Source organism: Crocodylus siamensis, chromosome 6, assembly GCF_052110815.1.
Source record: "Crocodylus siamensis isolate JL-2025a chromosome 6, ASM5211081v1, whole genome shotgun sequence".
NCBI classification, from domain to species: domain Eukaryota; kingdom Metazoa; phylum Chordata; order Crocodylia; family Crocodylidae; genus Crocodylus; species Crocodylus siamensis.
Genome location: NC_143400.1, coordinates 15,925,150 through 15,941,550, shown reverse-complemented (window position 1 = coordinate 15,941,550; position 16,401 = coordinate 15,925,150). Strand labels below are relative to the sequence as shown.

The following is a 16,401-nucleotide window of genomic DNA, read 5'->3' as shown; positions in this document are numbered from 1 at the left end:
AGAAAAGACCACGTTGTGTCCGCCCCAACAGAGAGGTAAGAAGCTCTGTCCCCGCGGCGCGGATGCCCGGTTAGAAACCTCAGCCCTGCAGCCTGGTGCGTCCTGTCCCCATTCCCAGGACGCATAGATCCTGGGGGGCATTTGTCATGGGGCCTGGAGCCACTTCAGTCTTGTGAGTCTCTCATGGGAGAATGGCCTTCTACTACAGCAGCTCCTTATTCTTCCCTCGCACCCATATCTGCACGTCTCATGATTGTGTGGGCAGTGATAGGCCTAACACTGCTCCCACGTGGCTCGTTCTCTCCTCATTTTTCCCTAGGCAGGCATATGCTGTGCAGCGGAGTGGGTTTTGGTGGCTCTTTCTACCGTGCCTGCCACCCTGTGTCCATCAGGAAGGCAGTTGGCAGAGTCGTCCTAGCCAGCAGCTGCAGGACAGTCCTCGTTTCCTCGGGCCAGGCTCAGGGTGGTTCCTGACAGAGCTTTAGGCCTCTGTGTCTTGCCCCGGGGGGGGGGGCAGTAAGTTTGATTGCACTGAACACAAGCCTCGCTTGGGTTCCCGGCCTGGGCCACGGAAGTCTTTGATGATGGAGGCAAAGGTATTTGAGGTATTTTTGCAGTGACCCATGGCTTCCAGAGATGGATGAGGGTAGGGTGCTTTATTTCATAGACATTAGAGCTGGAAGGGACTTCACGAGATCTTTGTGTCCAGCCTGCTCAAGGGGCAAGAAGTCAGCTGGGGTCAAATGACCCCACCAAGATAGGCATCCAAGTGTTTCTTGAAAGCGTCCAGAGTAGGTGCTTGCACCATTTCTGGGGGGAGTCTATTCCAGGCCCTGGGAACTTGGACAGTAAAGAAGTTTTTCCTTATGTCCGGCCTAAAACAGTCGTCCAGCGGTTCGTGACTGTTGGACCTAGTCTCCCTTTGGGGTGCTTTGGTGAGCAGGCGTTCTCCCAGGTCCTGGTGCACACCCCTTATGTACTTATAGCCTGCCACTAAGTCACCCCTGAGCCTATTATAGGGGCTTTAATCCCTCTTCCCCCTCAAGCTGCCCCTGCTAAATATCTCCTAGTCCAGCTGTCGGCAACAGTGGGCTGATCAGCACAGCTCGGGTCCAAGAAGGCAATTTACTGCTTTCAACTCGCCCGTGCCAAGCTGGTGAAGCACCCCTGCCCATCCCACGTGGCTCATTGGCAGCTACTGGACTGGAAACTGGGGAGACGCATCCTGTGGCTCCAGGGGACAGATCCAGCCCGTGGGCCATATATTCCTGAGCCCTGTCCTAGGAGAAGCAAGCCTATTCCTAGTGAAGAGAAAGGGATGTGCGGGGAGCAGAGACCTGCTCAGCCGGCTGCTCCTGGTGGTGTCCCAGGCAGTGCTGGACAAATAAAGCAAGGCTCCAGCCTGCTTGATCTCCTCTGGAGGAGGAGAATTTCCCTAACCAAATCCTCACTTCTGTTTTCGCAGGGAATCCTTCTGTACAGCAACTGACTTGGCTCTCCACTGTAAATATTAATGCTCCACCAAACGGCCATTTGCAGAGTCAGCATTTGGAAAACAAACTTCCCTGCCCTTGTCACGTGAGATGCTAAAGAGGTATCCATGGCTGGGAGAACAGATGGCTAGTGCTGGATTGAATCGTCACAAGCGGCGCTTCCCCTTCCGGGATATGCAAAAGCCTATTTCTTTTAATCCCGGCCCTGTTGGTCAGAAATCTGGCGAATCCTTATCTTCCCGGCTTCTCTGTTGTTGCTACATGTGGCTGGAGGAGCGCGGAGCTGGTTAACATCAGATCTGAAATGCGATAGAAAGTTGACTTATCCGGAATAATTAGTGTCACAATCCTTCTGGGTAATATCCCTCCCCCCCCCCGGATAATCAGGCTTCTCAGTAGACTTTAGTTGCAGTTCTGTACAGCAAATAGCCGAACTAGGCAAAAAGATGAGGAATAAGCATCGTGTTTTAGCATCTCCAAATCGCTAGTTAATAAACAACATGGAGTTGTCTCGCTGACCAGGAAAATCCAACTGCAGGCTAATTGGTTTGGTTAATACAAAACCTCCTGGTTAATTAGCTTTCTGGATAATTGCCTCTCCACTATGTCCTGCAGTGCATCAGCTTCAGGAGAACTTGTATCTAGGGGGACTTTTGGAGCCTGGGATGGGATTTCTGGCCCAACCCAGGAGGGGACCGTAACTGCCCAGGTGGTTGGGGTGCTCACTTTGATTGAGCTCTGTCCTCTCCGTTGGAGGACCATCGCAGCCCGGGGAGTGATGAGCCGTCTTCTGTTTTTTGGTTTGCTTTTTTTGGTTGCATCTTGAAGTGGAAGCCTCTTGAAATGGTGCTTTTTGGTCAGATGGAAAGCCATTTCCCAGCCAGCTTTGCCTGTGCCCAGCCAAAAGTGCTTCAGAACTGGCATCCCGTCTCTTCCACCCTCCTGGAGGAGCTGTCCCACAGGGCATCCTCTAGTGACTTTTTGTCAAGTCTCCTTGTCCGTGGGGCCTTTGGGACATGACTAGGTCTTGTTGCCTGGAAGATAGCTCTACTCTCTGGCTTAAACATTTCCTCCTTTGGCTGAGTCCACCACGTTCTGCTCAGGCTTCTTGTTCGGTAAAGCTGGCTCCTCGATCTCTATTCCCATTCGGACTGCCTTCCCCAGAATGTCTTCTGAGGGGTTGTTTGCCATGCCCGAGCTCTCTTGGGAGCCCTGGGAGTGGGAAGCCACTCCGCTTTGCCTGATGGTCTGGTGGTGGACCAGCCCCTACTAGATCATCCCAGCCAAGGCTTTGTCCAGCCAGCACTTAAACACCTCCAAGGATGGAGACTCCACAACCTCTCTGAGTGACCTGTTCCAGAACTTTACTACCCTCCCAGTGAGAGTGTTTTTCCTAATATCCAACCTAAACTTCCCTTGCTGTGACTGGAGCCCATTGCTCCTTTGTTCTGTCATCTGCCCCCACTGAGACCAGCCCTGCTCCAGCCTCTTTGGACCCATCCTGCAGGGAGCTGAAGCCTGGTATTAAATCTCCTCTCAGTCTTCTCTTCTCCAGACTAAATACACCCAGTTCCCACAGCCTCTCCTTCCAAGTCCTGTTTCCCAGCCCCCAAATCATTTTTGTTGCCCTCCACTGGACTCTCCAGTTTGTCCACGTTCGCTCTCTAGTGTGGGGTCCGTAACTGGCCACAGGACTCCAGATGTGGCCTCCCCAGTGCTGAACAGAAGGGAAGAATCACTTGTCAATCTGGTGTCCCCGTTAGGGCCGGCTGCCTAAAACTGCTTAGCTTTTGCAGTGCCAAAATCATTCTGAACTAGGTCCTTAACATGCTGGGAGTCCGTCCAGCTGCATCCACAGCTGCCCTTTACAATGGTAAACCTCTTGCACTGGTGCAGGAGAAACGGTCCAAAGGACCACAACACACTCCTCTTGAAGCCGTGAGCGTATCTTCCACAGTGGCAGGACCCCGATGGTTCCCACATCTCCCTGGGCACGCTGGTGTGGTTTGGTGGTTAGGGCATTCTGCCTGGTCATTTGAAGTTCATGATGTTTTCATAGGTTGATAACGGTGGTTGAGACAGGCTGTTGCTGCCTGGAGTTGAGGGCCCTGCCTGCTCGACAGCTCCATGATTTTTCCATAAAAGATCATCCTCTTGGTTAAGGGACTTATCAAGGGTTACCTCCTTCGTGGCTGGGAATCCCAACAGATCTGCTGCCACTGTCGCTAGCCCAGCCCTGTTCCACAGCCGGCTTGCGGTGCGACTGCAGCAACACCCCACGCAGGCGACGGCGTGTTTAGTTGTGGACATTGTATCGATGATTTTGTCTCCTGGGCGGACACGCTGCCCTTGCTTTATTTTGGAAGCTTTTCCTTAGTGAGTTTTGCAAGTCAGGGGCCCTGAGTGATTCACTCTGCCACAAACGGGCCTTTGCTCTCCGTGGTTAGAGAGCACGTGAGCATGTCCGGTCGGACCTGGAGTTTTAGCAGCACACACGGCGGGGAGATCTGAGAATGTGTCCTGTTGTCCTTCCTCCGCCCGTAAACCCAGTCTGGGTATTTGGAGCAGAGCTTGCTCACCTGTAAAGGGCCAGGGACTCTGGCTGCAGTATATTAGCACAGTGAAACCGTCCGTACGCTATTGGAGATGGGGAATTTTGTAGAGAATATCCTGACTGGTGTTTGGTGGCAGAGTCGGGGCAAGGACTGGGCAGCCACAAGAACATAAGAACTGGCATTTATTGGGTCAGTCCATAGGTCCATCCTGCCTGGCCTCCTGTATCATGCAGATGCCAAGCCAGTCTGCTTCCCTCTATATGCTTTTTAGTCCACACCCTTTGCCAGCCGATCCCCGTGCCCCACCCAGACACCCAAGTGGTAGGACACGCGTGGCGAGGGCAAGGGTCCCTGATGAACAAGTCTATTTCACCTCAATCCCACGAGCCCCTGAGGACCTTGGCTGGCGGCTGCTACATGAAGCTGTTGCCACAGGTGTGTATTTGGCGTGGTTTATGGACACCTGCCCCTTCTGCGAGGGGAGAGGGAGCCCCAGCACACGCTTACCTGGAGTGCACCAGGCTGCAGCCTCCCTTCACCGCCTCCTCCAGAACTGCCTGCTGGGGTCCTGGCTGCACGTCTCCCTGCACCTTTGCATTTATGCATTTCTCATTCACAGTCCCTGGGACCTCCAGGTCAGCCTCCTCAGCTGGCCCATATACCTGACCTGAAAGGAGGTGCTGCCTGCGAAGACCCCCGAGAACTGCAGAGCTGCTTTCCTGTCCCTGGTCCCGTCCCATTTGGGCAGAGCTTTGCTGGGCAGTGTCCACTGTCTCCTTGGACTCATTCAAGGGCCAGTGGGTGCTAACCTTGGACTTCCATCCCTGTTGTGTTATCACTTGTGCCAAGAAATCAGTGATATATATATATATATATATATATATATATATAAATAAAATATGGGGGGGGGGTTTAAAGCTGTTCTGGCATTTTCTAGGCTCTGCTCTTTTTTTGCAAAATCTGTCATACATATTTCTATGGCTTTTAGGCAGTGGAGTGGGCTGGATGTGCCTTAATCGCCCCATGTTCCCATAGGTGAGCTGGCTCATTCCAATGCGGTTCAGGCACCAGACTCTCTGGAATTAAAATTGGGTTTTCTTTGATCACCTGTGATTTTCTGCTGGTCTCTGAACGGTGACCCACATTTCAGATCCGGGACAAGGAGGTGCAATGCTGTTAATTCAGTTGGAACAAACCTGCTTTGGCCCCATGTCAGCACAGCTCCTTTGTGCCAAAGAGAAGCAAGCTTGCGTTCAGTGTGGGCTGTGGCACCAGCAAAAGTTTTCCCATCAAAGCTGCCTTTTGGTTGAAGGAAAACATCTCCCTTTATTTTCATCCTCGGTGTTTCTCTGAGATCCGTATTTATCAGGACTGGGCCCACAGAGCTCAGCCTCAGAGGAGCAAGCCCAGCTAATAGCTCAGATGTGAAAATAGTGGGACTGTAGGGGGGTCTGAGCTAAGTTCACCTCTGCGCTTTATCTCGGACACACACGCAGCTTCGCATGCTTTGTAGATATATTAATTATCCTCTGCTATGTGTGCAAGTGCTAACAAACCTTCACTGTTCAGAGCAGGGGGCACTTTATCTGCCTGTTGCAGGAGATGTGGAAGAAGGAAGCAGAGCAGTGAAAAAAGAGGGCATTGGGGTGGGTTTCTCGGTGAGAGACAAGGGTGGACTAGTGGTTAGTGTTAACCTGGGGCTTGGAGAAGCAGGCCAAAATTCAGCTCTGCTGCGGGCTCCACGTCTGACTTTGGGTTGGTGATTTGGTCTCTTTGTGGCTGGTTCCCCACCTCTACACTGGGATTAATGGCTCTACCCTGCTGTGATAGTGGGGCTTCAGATGGGCCCCCAAATAGGAGGATAAACTGGGGTTACCATGTGGGAGCTTCTGGTGCTCTGCTGAGACTGTTCCTCCTTGGTCCCCACCCTGAGGCCGTGGCCCTAAATGTCTCTCCACTTTTCTTCCAGACTTGCCGCATTCCCCGCCATGGGTGACATGAAGACGCCAGATTTCGACGACCTCTTGGCAGCCTTCGACATCCCTGACATCGACACCAATGAGGCCATTCATTCTGGCCACGAGGACACGGATGCTCACATCAAGCAGGTGCCTGGGGAGCCCGGGCCCCCCGACCATGTCCTGCCCCACGCGGACATCACTGCTGTCAGCGTGATCGTGAAGAACACTGTCTGTCCCGAGCAACTCGACACCCTGGATGGGCGCAGCAAGGATGGACACATCATCGGGCCCCGTCTGCTGCAGAATGGCTTTGGGGCCTCTGAGATGCCCAGGTCCCCCACACCCAGGGCGGTGGAGACTGTGGCCTCCTCCAATGGGGAGTGTTGGGTGAAAGAGAAAGGAGCCAAGCCCTTGGACATCTTCTCCCACTTCAGCCCCGATCCCAGTGATGACAATGCAGCGTCAGACCTAATCGACAGGCCCCGTGAGTGTAAGCCAAAAGAGAAGTCCCTCTCCGTGCCCTCCCTCTCTCCATCACCCACCCCATCTCCAACACCTTCACTAGACTGCAAAGAGCCCATGAGAGAGGGCACTGAGAGCCTCCCGCCAGCCTTCCCCCAGCCCTTTGATCCCAGCCAGCCCAGGGGCGTGAACGGTTCCCCCTCTGCCCTCCCCTGCATTAAGAAAGAGGAGTCGGACTCGGAGGAGGCCGCGCAGGACACCAGCCCCAAGGGCTTGGCTGCAGCATTGGGTGACAGCCCTTTGGATCACCTCAAGTCCGTCACGGTTCGCTACTCCACGGATGATTCCCCCATCGCGTCCTGGCCCAGCTCGGAGCAGAACCTCGACAGCAGTGCCAGCAACGTCCCCGAAGTGAAGCACTCCCCCTCCAGCCCCCCAGAGCCGTTCTTCAAGCCTTCCCCCCCAGCTGCTGAGAGCCCACAGCCTCCCACCTCTCCCAAGCTGCTGGGCAGCTGCTCTATCAAGGAGGAGCCGGAAATGCTGGAGAAGCCCATGGGAAGTCCACGGAGCATTTCCAGTGCTGATGAGGACATGGAAGACAACAACACAGATTCCCCGTCCTCCAACTCCTCACGGCCCCTCAAAGTACGTATCAAAACCATCAAGACATCCTCAGGCAGCATCACGCGGACAGTCACCAGGATCCCTTCGGATTCAGAGCCCGGAGTAGTCAAGCTGCCCGAAGAGCAGGGTTCCCAAGAGGCTGGCAGCGAAGGCACCATGTTCCCTGCCTCAGCTGACAAAGAGGAGGGGGCACTGGAGGTGCCAAAGGAGAAGCTGGAGCTCTCCAGCCCCTTGAAAACCATCGAAGGGCCCAAAATTGTCAGTGTCCAGCTGGGCGATGGCACCAAAATCAAGGGCACGGTCTTGCCTGTCTCCACCATCCAGAACGCCAGCAGTGCCATGCTGATCGCCGCCAGTGTTGCCCAGCAGAAATCCGTGGTGCTCCCGGCAAAGACGGGCAAGGCCGTGGCCAAGAACATCATCAACCTGGTGCCTCAGGCCCTCCCCAAGGCGGACACAAGGTCCAACATCAGCACAGTGACCCAGACCACCACCATCACTACCACGGCCAACCAGAAGGTCAACGGCACCACGGTGGTGATGGTACAGCCACAGAAGCCTTCTCCGACCCTCGCTGGCACAGTCATTTCCAGGAGTCAGTCCAGCCTGGTGGAAGCCTTCAACAAGATCCTGAACAGCAAGAACCTCTTACCCACCTACAAGCCCAACCTGAACCCTCCGGCAGACTCCAGCCTGACTCTGCCACCCTTTGGTTACCGCTGCCTGGAGTGTGGGGACGCCTTTGCCCTGGAGAAGAGCCTGGCGAGGCACTACGACCGGCGCAGCATGCGCATTGAGGTGACCTGTAACCACTGCACCAAGCGCTTGGTCTTCTTCAACAAGTGCAGCTTGCTCCTCCATGCCCGGGAGCACAAGGACAAGGGACTCGTGATGCAGTGCTCGCACTTGGTCATGAGGCCCATCGCCTTGGATCAAATGATTGGCCAGCCTGACATCACCCCCCTGGTCTCGGTGACTTCCCTCCCAGCAGGCAAAGTGGCTGGGGTGGCTCAGGAGGCTGTGGCTGTGGCCAATGGGGCTCAGGACCTGCCCATCTTGCCCCTGAGCAGCAGCTCAGAGCAAACCAGCTACAGTTGTTTCCGGTGTCTGGAGTGCAAGGAGCAGTGCAAGGACAAGGCCGGGCTGGCAGCGCACTTCCAGCAGGCCATGGCTGCCGGCACTGCCAGCAGTACGGTAAGCGGAGTCTGGCCAGCCATTTTGTGGAGGAAGGTGCGATGACCTGGTGGGGATGTAGGGATGGGGCAACATAGCTTTTTCTCCAGGCTGTAGGGGTGTGTGATGCTGGGGCTGGTCCCTTCCCCTCTTACGCATCACATCCAGGGGTGTCAGAAACATCTGGCCTGTAGCAGGGTTTCCCTGGGCTTCTGGGGATTCAAGATGAGCCAAGAATTGAGGGAGTGGGGCCTGCTACCAGATTCCGTATGACAGAGCTCTGACGGGCATGTATGTCTGTGTGTGAACAACAGCTATATAAACCTCCACCCCACTGGATCCAAGTCCCCCAGAGGCTCCTTGCAGTTTGGGGTGCAAGTGAAGCTAGGTGCATGTAGTATATAGCGGTGCCCTGGGGCCTGCTGCCTGACTCTGTCACCCAGCTGTCAGTCCAAAATGCCCCGGAAAGCTGGGTCCTGAAGAGGAATAAGGGTCAGAGTGTTTAAGCCTCCCCCAGAGGCACTGGGTGTTGGCTGCAGCCTAGGCTGGGGGTGGGGACTGGGCTGTGCCACTGCTCCTGCTGGGACTCAAACCTGGAGGGTCTTGGCTAGAATCATAGAAGTAGGGTCGGAAGGGACCTTGTACATCTTGAAATCCGACCCCCCCAACCTGAGGTCTTGCCCCTCTGCTTAGGGTCAGACTGCCCAACTTATTTGGGGTCAGGAAGGAATTTTTCCCCTGGTCAGATGGGTACAGACTGGGGGGAGGGGGTTGCCTTCCTCTGTGGCAGGGGCACAGCCTCTGTCTGGGATCCCATGTGCATTAACAACCTTTTGCAGCAGTAGGACGTTGGCTGCCCCTGTCCCCCTGCTTTCCTGGGGCAGATTCAGCTATGACGTCTTGTAAAACTACCATCAACCCTGACGCACAGAGTGCAGATGCTGGATTTGTCTGGGATGGCTTGGACAGGGCTGATCCTGCCTCCAAGCTGGAGGTTGGACTAGGTGTGACCCCTGGAGGTCCCTTTCAAGCCCACTTCTCTGTGATTTCTGTAAACTGGGAGACTGAATACTGTATTTTCTGACATGCCACACACCCACAACGAAGCCCTGCACCTTGCTGGGGGAGGACAGAATGAAGACCAGAAGGGTTTTTTTTGCAGAATCTGGCTGCATGAAGCAAGGGCAGTGTCTGCTCATTGGCATCGGTCACCCCTCCCTTGCTGCTCAGCCAAAACTGCCTCTCTTCCATGTGGATGGGAGGGATCCAGGCCAGCATCCCCGTGCCTCTCTTCAGAAGTCAGCTTCCTTGCTGAAAACACACCCCTCAATTTGGGATGGCTGATTCGGGGCGGGGGTGGAGAAAGTGCATGTGGTAGGTAGGCTAGTAAGTGCATCTAGGCCCTGGGGGTTGTGGGATGGCACTGGAGGACTGTGCACTGGAGGTCAGTAACAGCTGCTCAGGCACTGGGTAGTAGTCCGTGATGATGTCTGAGGAAGGATTTGGGTCTGGGGGCTTCTGGAGCCCAGACCTGCGAGGATGCCAGGAGCCCGGGCAGGCCTCTCCTCCTGCCACATTGGTGAAACTGGGCTGCCTTGGCCCTGCTGGGAAGGTCTGACCGCTTCCTGCTGGCTGTCTAACGAACCAGGATGTGCAGCCACCACTGCTGCTGGCAGAGCTGAATCAAGACTGCTTCCAGGCTGGTGGATCAAGGAACCCCCAAAACAGCTTAATCTTGGGAGTTGGGCCCAGGCAGGCCAGCGTCCAGGTCCTTTTCCATGTCGCTTCCTACCTGGAACCACTAGTTCCTCCAGGTGAAGGACCGCCCTGCTCGTTTCCCCCCCCCCGCTGCAATGGTGCTGAAGCCTTGGGGTTGCACAGAGAAAGCTGAGCTCCAGGTCGGCGATCTGCCAGACCTCTTGCTTCTCTGGAGCTGCAGCAAGGCACCTCAGTCACTTGGCCCCAGTGGAAGCTGATTGCTGCAATACCCACAGGCTTGCTTGAGCTGTCTGGAAACGCTGTGTGTTTTGAGGAGGGTCTGTGGTGCGGGCCTGGGGTTCCTGGACTGTGGAGTTGTGGGGTCCAGCCTCCCCTCCCCCAGGGAGCGTTTTACCCACCTGGTGCCCGAGCTGTGTTGGCACCCACCTGAGGTTTGAGTGGCAGGTGTTTTTGCTCCTCGGCGTGCCTAAGCTGGGGCTGAGGGTGGCTTGTAGACCCAGAGGTAGGGCTGGCTCGGAGGCCTGGCCGTCTTCCAAGGAATGTGTCCCTCCTGTAGTGTGTTCCTCCAAGGAATGTGTCCCTCCCAGATGGATCCGGATAGTACTTAAGGGTAGGATGGATACAGAGACCTGAGCTGCCTCCCAGCTCGTTCCAGGCTCCAGTTCAGTGCACACAGGCTGGATCCCACATCTCTCTTTTTCCCCACCCCTCTTTTTCAATCTGTAGTTTTGGTCCTTCTGCAGCCCCTGGCCTGGGTCCCTCATCTCCACACATCCACCTCTTAGGCCTCAGCTTCTCTTCCCTGTGCAGTTTTTCCTCCCTGCTCCTGTTCAGAGGACTTGGGAGCTGGTTTCAAGAGCAGGTGCTCTCCAGCCAGACTACCTTAAAAGGCAGCAGCTCCAGCTCACGTCGAAGTACTTCACCTCCGGTTACCTGCGGCCACATCCATGATGGGGTTGGGCACCTCCTGGTGGGGACTTTCAAGCCAGGCTTGGCTCCTAGCACAGCCAGTGGATGTGATTTTGCTTTTGTCAGTGCCCTGCAGGTGCTCACACCTTTAGCTCTGACTCCGAGATTGATACAACCCCGATGGCCTGTGATATCTCTCCTGTGAGCTCTGCCACAGGGACTGGCTTGGCCAGAGGCTCAGTTCTCTTCCCTCCTGGCCCTCCCACTGCAGATGGGCTTCTCAGTCCCATTCTTCTTCTACGGCATTCCTCTGCGTGCAGCTGCAGCTGTCAAAAAGGCAGCAACACGTTGGGGAGGATTAAGAAGGGAGTTGTGAACAAAACTGAAAGTAGTATAAAATATCCTTTATAAACCCCTGGGGCACCCACATCTTGAATTCTGTGCCCAGTTCTGATCCCTGCACCCCAAAAAGGATCTAGAAGAACCAGAGAAGGGTAACAAGGATGATGAGTATTGCAGAGGGGCTTCCCTAGGAGGAGAGAGGCTCTAGTCACTTTAGAAGAGAGATGCTTAAGGAGAAAGGTTTACAAATGGAGAAGTGAAAGTCATAGGGATTTAGTATTGACTCTCCCCGTGCAAGAACTGGGGGTCGCACTATAAAGCTGGTACGTCGTAGATTTAAAACAAACACCAGGCAGTTCTCTCTCACCCTGGGTGGGATTCAGGCGTGAGACTCGTTCCCAGCAGATATGGGGAAAGCTGAGAGTTTAACCAGATTCACAAAGGGACTGGACCTGGCATTGGAGAAAAGGGGCACCAGTAGCTATTGAGCTGAATCGGAGCATCTTGGACTTTAAATGCTGGAGGCTGTAAGGGAGAGAGGAACCATGGAACAAACCTAGGTCAGACCCAGTCACTCTCCCTTTCAGCACCTCCTCAGTGCCCCCGTGTGACACTGGAACCTGGTCAGGATGGACCTAGGGTCTGACCCACTCAGTGGCCATTCTCATGTTAACAGGTGTGCAAGGTGGTAGGAGAGGGCCTATGCCCAGCATTTGTCCCTCATGGAGTCTGGAGGGGCCTTGGGGGCTCTGGCTGATGGCCCTGTGCCTCTCCTTGACCCTGCAGGTGTGCCCGACATGCCCCATGATCATGCCTAACCGCTGCAGCTTCAGCGCCCACCAGCGGATGCACAAGAACCGGCCGCCACACGTGTGCCCGGAGTGCGGTGGGAACTTCCTGCTGGCCAACTTCGAGGCGCACCTCAAAGAAGCCTGCCTGCACTTCTCCAGGAGGGTGGGCTACAGGTAGGTCACGCTATGCTTGGGTGGGATCTGGGGTATCCAGCTCCCCTCATCTTCCTGGCACAGGTGCAGCAAGGCCACAAGTCCCTGCGGGATGCATCCACAAGGAGGGCCAGGAAGAAGGCATCCATCCCCCCCCCCCCCCCCAAACCCTGCTGGGAACCCCTTCCCACACGCAGCCCCTTACCTTGGAGCTGGCCCCTGCCATGGCTTGCAGCTCTCCATGAAACCCCACTGCACCCCACTTCTGTATGAGGAGCTGGGCCCATGGGGCCCTCCAGCATCTGCAGGCAGCAGGCTGGAGTTGCCATATGCTCTCCAGGTCCCTGCCCCAGGGTATAAAGACCTCTGGATCAGAAGTAGCAGGGCTATTGAGGTTCTCCATGGCCCTGCAGGCTGGCACATGCTGTAGCTGTTCCTCGTGCCCAGTCTGTGGTCTGATGCCCTTAGCAGGGAGGCAGTGGATCAGTTGAACAGACAGTCGGGGGATGTGGGGGGCGGCGAGCAACCTGTGGGGAGCTGGTTTGTATTCGCTGCCCAGAGCTGCAGCAGAGGACCTCAGGTCTCCATGTGGCACCATGGCCATGCAGGGCCTGCTGTGGGCAGGGGGGCAGGGGAGTCCAGTGGCATGGCTGTCACCCTCCTCTCGCCACAGGTGCCCCAGCTGTGCCGTGGTGTTCGGTGGCGTGAACTCCATCAAGTCCCACATCCAGACCTCGCACTGCGAAGTCTTCCACAAGTGCCCCATCTGCCCTATGGCATTCAAGTCTGCCCCCAGCGCCCATGCCCATGTCTATACCCAGCACCCGGGCTTCAGCAATCAGCAGTCAAAGTGAGTATCTGTGGTTTCTTGGCAGACCTTGCCAGTCTGGGGACAAGGGGCATTTGGGTACTCCAGAGGGCACAGGGGGAATTGCTCCTTGAGTGTCAGGTCAGTCATACTGGACCTGCCACATCACCAGGGGATGCCAGGTGCTGTTCCCTGGCCAGCAGGGAGTGGCCCTGAATCTAGAGGCTGCAGCATCTCCCTGGAGCCCAGGACTTCTGGGTCCTCACTCCCCACTAGTCCACCTCGCCCTGCTGGCTGCATTTGGACCCTTCACAACAGGGCATTGAGTGGGACTCGGGGACAGGCAGGGCATGGTGAGCAGCACAGCCTGGCATCATCCCTTATGCTATGTGGGGGGGTGGGGAGGAGAGAGGGGCAGTCTACACAGCCCTCGGTGTGTGGGGAGGACTACACACGTGTCCCCATGGGGTGCGAACCTGGCCTGGGATGGGGAACTCCCAGCACTAGTTACAAACCATCTCTCACGTTCTCCACTTCCTCTCCAGGATGATTTACAAATGCGCCATGTGCGACACAGTCTTTACGCACAAGCCCCTGCTCTCCTCTCACTTTGACCAGCACCTGCTCAACCAGCGGGTCAGCGTGTTCAAGTGCCCCGACTGCCCTCTGCTCTTTGCCCAGAAGCGTACCATGCTGGAGCATCTCAAGGTGAGGTGGACGCTGGTCGCAGTCCCAGGAGGTCTCGGCTGCCCGAGAGGCCTCTCCCTCCCTCAGATTTTGGGCAGGTTGCTCCCCTGTCTGTGCCTCAGTTTCCCCACCTGTTAGGGACCTGCGGTGAATGACAGCAAGATGCTGGTGACCAAGCAACACAGCAGAGAGGGGAAGAGAAACAGGCAGGGAGCAGAGCAGCAGCTCAGGCAGCAGAAGGGGATCGCAGTGGCACTGGAGGAGGATACAGGGCTAATTTGTGGCACTCCTGCCAAAAAGGTTGGCCCCAACTGGGTTGCCATCTGCCTTGGGGGAGGCGAGCGTGTCTGCCCCTTGCTGGCCACAAGAGGTACTGCAGGGTGAGGAGATGGGATAGGTGGTAGTCATCCATAACAACAGTGGTTTTATTTGCTCAAATAAAACCATTGTTGTTTTATTGCGGGGGATGGGGGAGTGCATATGATAGTGGGACACACATCTCAAATTAAAATAAAAAACACTCAAATGAAAATAGACTCAGGGCAGCTTACAATAAACCATTAACTGTAGCAGTAAATTCTCCCAGAACTAGAGAACTCCAGAGCGAGCCCTCCATTCCCACTTCCCTGCCTGTCGCCATTAACAGCAAAGCCCCTGGCAAAAGTTCAAGTCTCAGCGCATCTGCCCCTGCCCTGGGATCTGAGCACCAATGAGCCCTTGGTGTGTCTGTACCCTCTCAGGGATCTGAGTGCCCCACCTCTAAGAGATGACGGGCTCCTGACCCAAAAATATGCAGGGTCAGGGCCAGCTGGGGTTACGCTCTCAGCAGTCAGTTGCTGCTGCCTCGTGCATGCAGCGCCTAGCACATTAAAGCCTGATTTATAACCAAACAAAATGAGAGGTGGAGGGAACTTGGGAGGTCACATCTAGTCCAACCCCCTGTTCAAAGCAGGACCATCCTCAGCTAGATCATCCCAGCCAAGGCTTCTTCAAGCCAGGTCTTCAAAACCACCAAGGATGGAGACTCCCACCTCTTTGGTGGCCTCTCCCAGTGCAGTGTGGGCCCATCTCCTGCCCTTCCATGGGAAAGGACATCTGAGGCTTCAGGCTATAGCTGGGCCAGGCAGGCTCTTCCGAGGGTCTCTCTCCTCCCCTTCCTTCCACCATCATCCCAGTATGTGTGGTCGGGCTCGTTCCCCCTGCCTCTGGAGCTCCAGGCAGGCTGACGCCAATGTCCCTTTGCTCCCCAGAACACTCACCAGCTGCAGAAGGCCAAGGAGGATGCGGCCCGGAAGCCGGCTGCCCTGCTCACGCCCAAGCAGGAGCCCATTGAGGCCCCAGTCTCCAAGCTGTCAGAGTCGTCATCGTCGTCCTCAGAGGACGATGAGCCCCCCAGCTCCCCCGAGCTGCGCAAGACCAAACGCAGCCGCTTTCAGCGCAAGACGGACACGGCCAGCAAGTCCAAGGGCAGTGGCTGGACCTGCGGCGTCTGCCACTCCTGGTTCCCCGAGAGGGACGAGTACGTGTCCCATATGAAGAAGGATCATGGGAAGGTGAGGAGGAGCCCGGGCTGGTACATGGAGGGCAGGGCAGCGTTCCTAGGAGCCGGCAGGACCCTCGGGTTCTGCTCCTGACCAAAGGATGGGGCCATCTGGGGGTTACCAGAGGGCCCTGAGAGTCCTGGTTTCCTGGGTTCTGTCTGACTGCTTCACCTTGGAGAGCAGCAGTTTCCGTGCCTCAGTTTCCCTGCCTGACGAGATGCTCTGGAGCCACCCCCTGGGCAGGGGCAGGGAGATGGTGGCTCAGTCCAGCTACCCCAGACCACTGTTAGAGCACAGGACGGGTCTGGGGGGGGGGGGAAGGTGATTCCCCATTGCTACAGAGCCGGAGAGGGTCCCACCAGCTGCCGTGGCAAATGCCCTTTGGACCGCGGCCAAGTAACCAGCATCTCTTACCCCTTGCAGTCAGTGAAGAAGTTCCCGTGCCGCCTTTGCGAGCGCTCCTTCTGCTCCGCCCCCAGCCTCCGGAGACACGTGCGCGTGAACCACGAGGGCATCAAGCGCGTCTACCCCTGCCGGTACCGCACCCCTGGGCCAAAGGAGAGCCGGGCCAGCACCAGCTCCGTGGCGGGGTGGGGGGCAGAGTGGGAGTACAGGGTGCAGGAGCCATAGGCGTTGTGTGTGGTGGGGGAGGGACTGGCTTGCAGGATTCCTGGGTTCTCTTCTCAGCTTGTGGGCCATGCTGGGAAGCAGGACGCGGAGCCTGGTCCTGACTCTGCCTGCCAGGACTGATTGGCCCACAGTGGGCCTGGGGCAGGGGCCTGAGGTGTGATGGACAGGGCACCTCACTTCTCTCCTTCCCTGCCCTCCAGGTACTGTACAGAGGGCAAGCGCACCTTCAGCAGTCGCCTCATCCTGGAGAAGCACATCCAGGTGCGGCATGGTATCAAAGTGACCGACCAGACCCGGAGCCAGGAGGTCGTCATAGCCCGTGTGGGCACTGGTGGCACCCAGGTAGGGGCTGTGACTGTGCCTGGGGTGGGAGGGGAGCTGCGACAGACCTGTCCTGCTCCTGCAGCCACCTCTGGGGCAGAGCAGAGCTCCCCAATCATGGTATGGCGAGACTGGCATGTGGCCAGGCCCCACCGACCCCCATCTCCTGCTCTGCAGGATCCCCTTCAGTCAGGCCAGGAGGGGTTGAAGCAGGGCTGTCAAACAGGGCCCA

The 16,401-nt window shown here is 56.4% G+C and overlaps 1 protein-coding gene across 5 annotated transcripts in view; it reads left to right on the top strand.

The window, feature by feature from the left end:
* ZNF687 (zinc finger protein 687) overlaps nt 1–16,401 on the top strand; it is a 33,431-nt gene that overhangs the window by 12,206 nt on the left and 4,824 nt on the right. For 3 of the 5 annotated variants that reach the window (XM_090056338.1, XM_090056339.1, XM_090056337.1), the window contains 7 exons: nt 6,018–8,289; nt 12,025–12,203; nt 12,856–13,032; nt 13,536–13,698; nt 14,928–15,230; nt 15,642–15,754; nt 16,049–16,190. In XM_090056338.1, coding sequence (XP_089912464.1) covers nt 6,037–8,289; nt 12,025–12,203; nt 12,856–13,032; nt 13,536–13,698; nt 14,928–15,230; nt 15,642–15,754; nt 16,049–16,190 — 3,330 coding nt within the window. In that variant the 5' untranslated portion in view covers nt 6,018–6,036. Of the gene's footprint in view, nt 1–1,091; nt 1,595–3,185; nt 4,484–6,017; nt 8,290–12,024; nt 12,204–12,855; nt 13,033–13,535; nt 13,699–14,927; nt 15,231–15,641; nt 15,755–16,048; nt 16,191–16,401 lie in introns of those variants that run through there. The other 2 variants (XM_090056336.1, XM_090056340.1) reach the window with 2 other exon arrangements.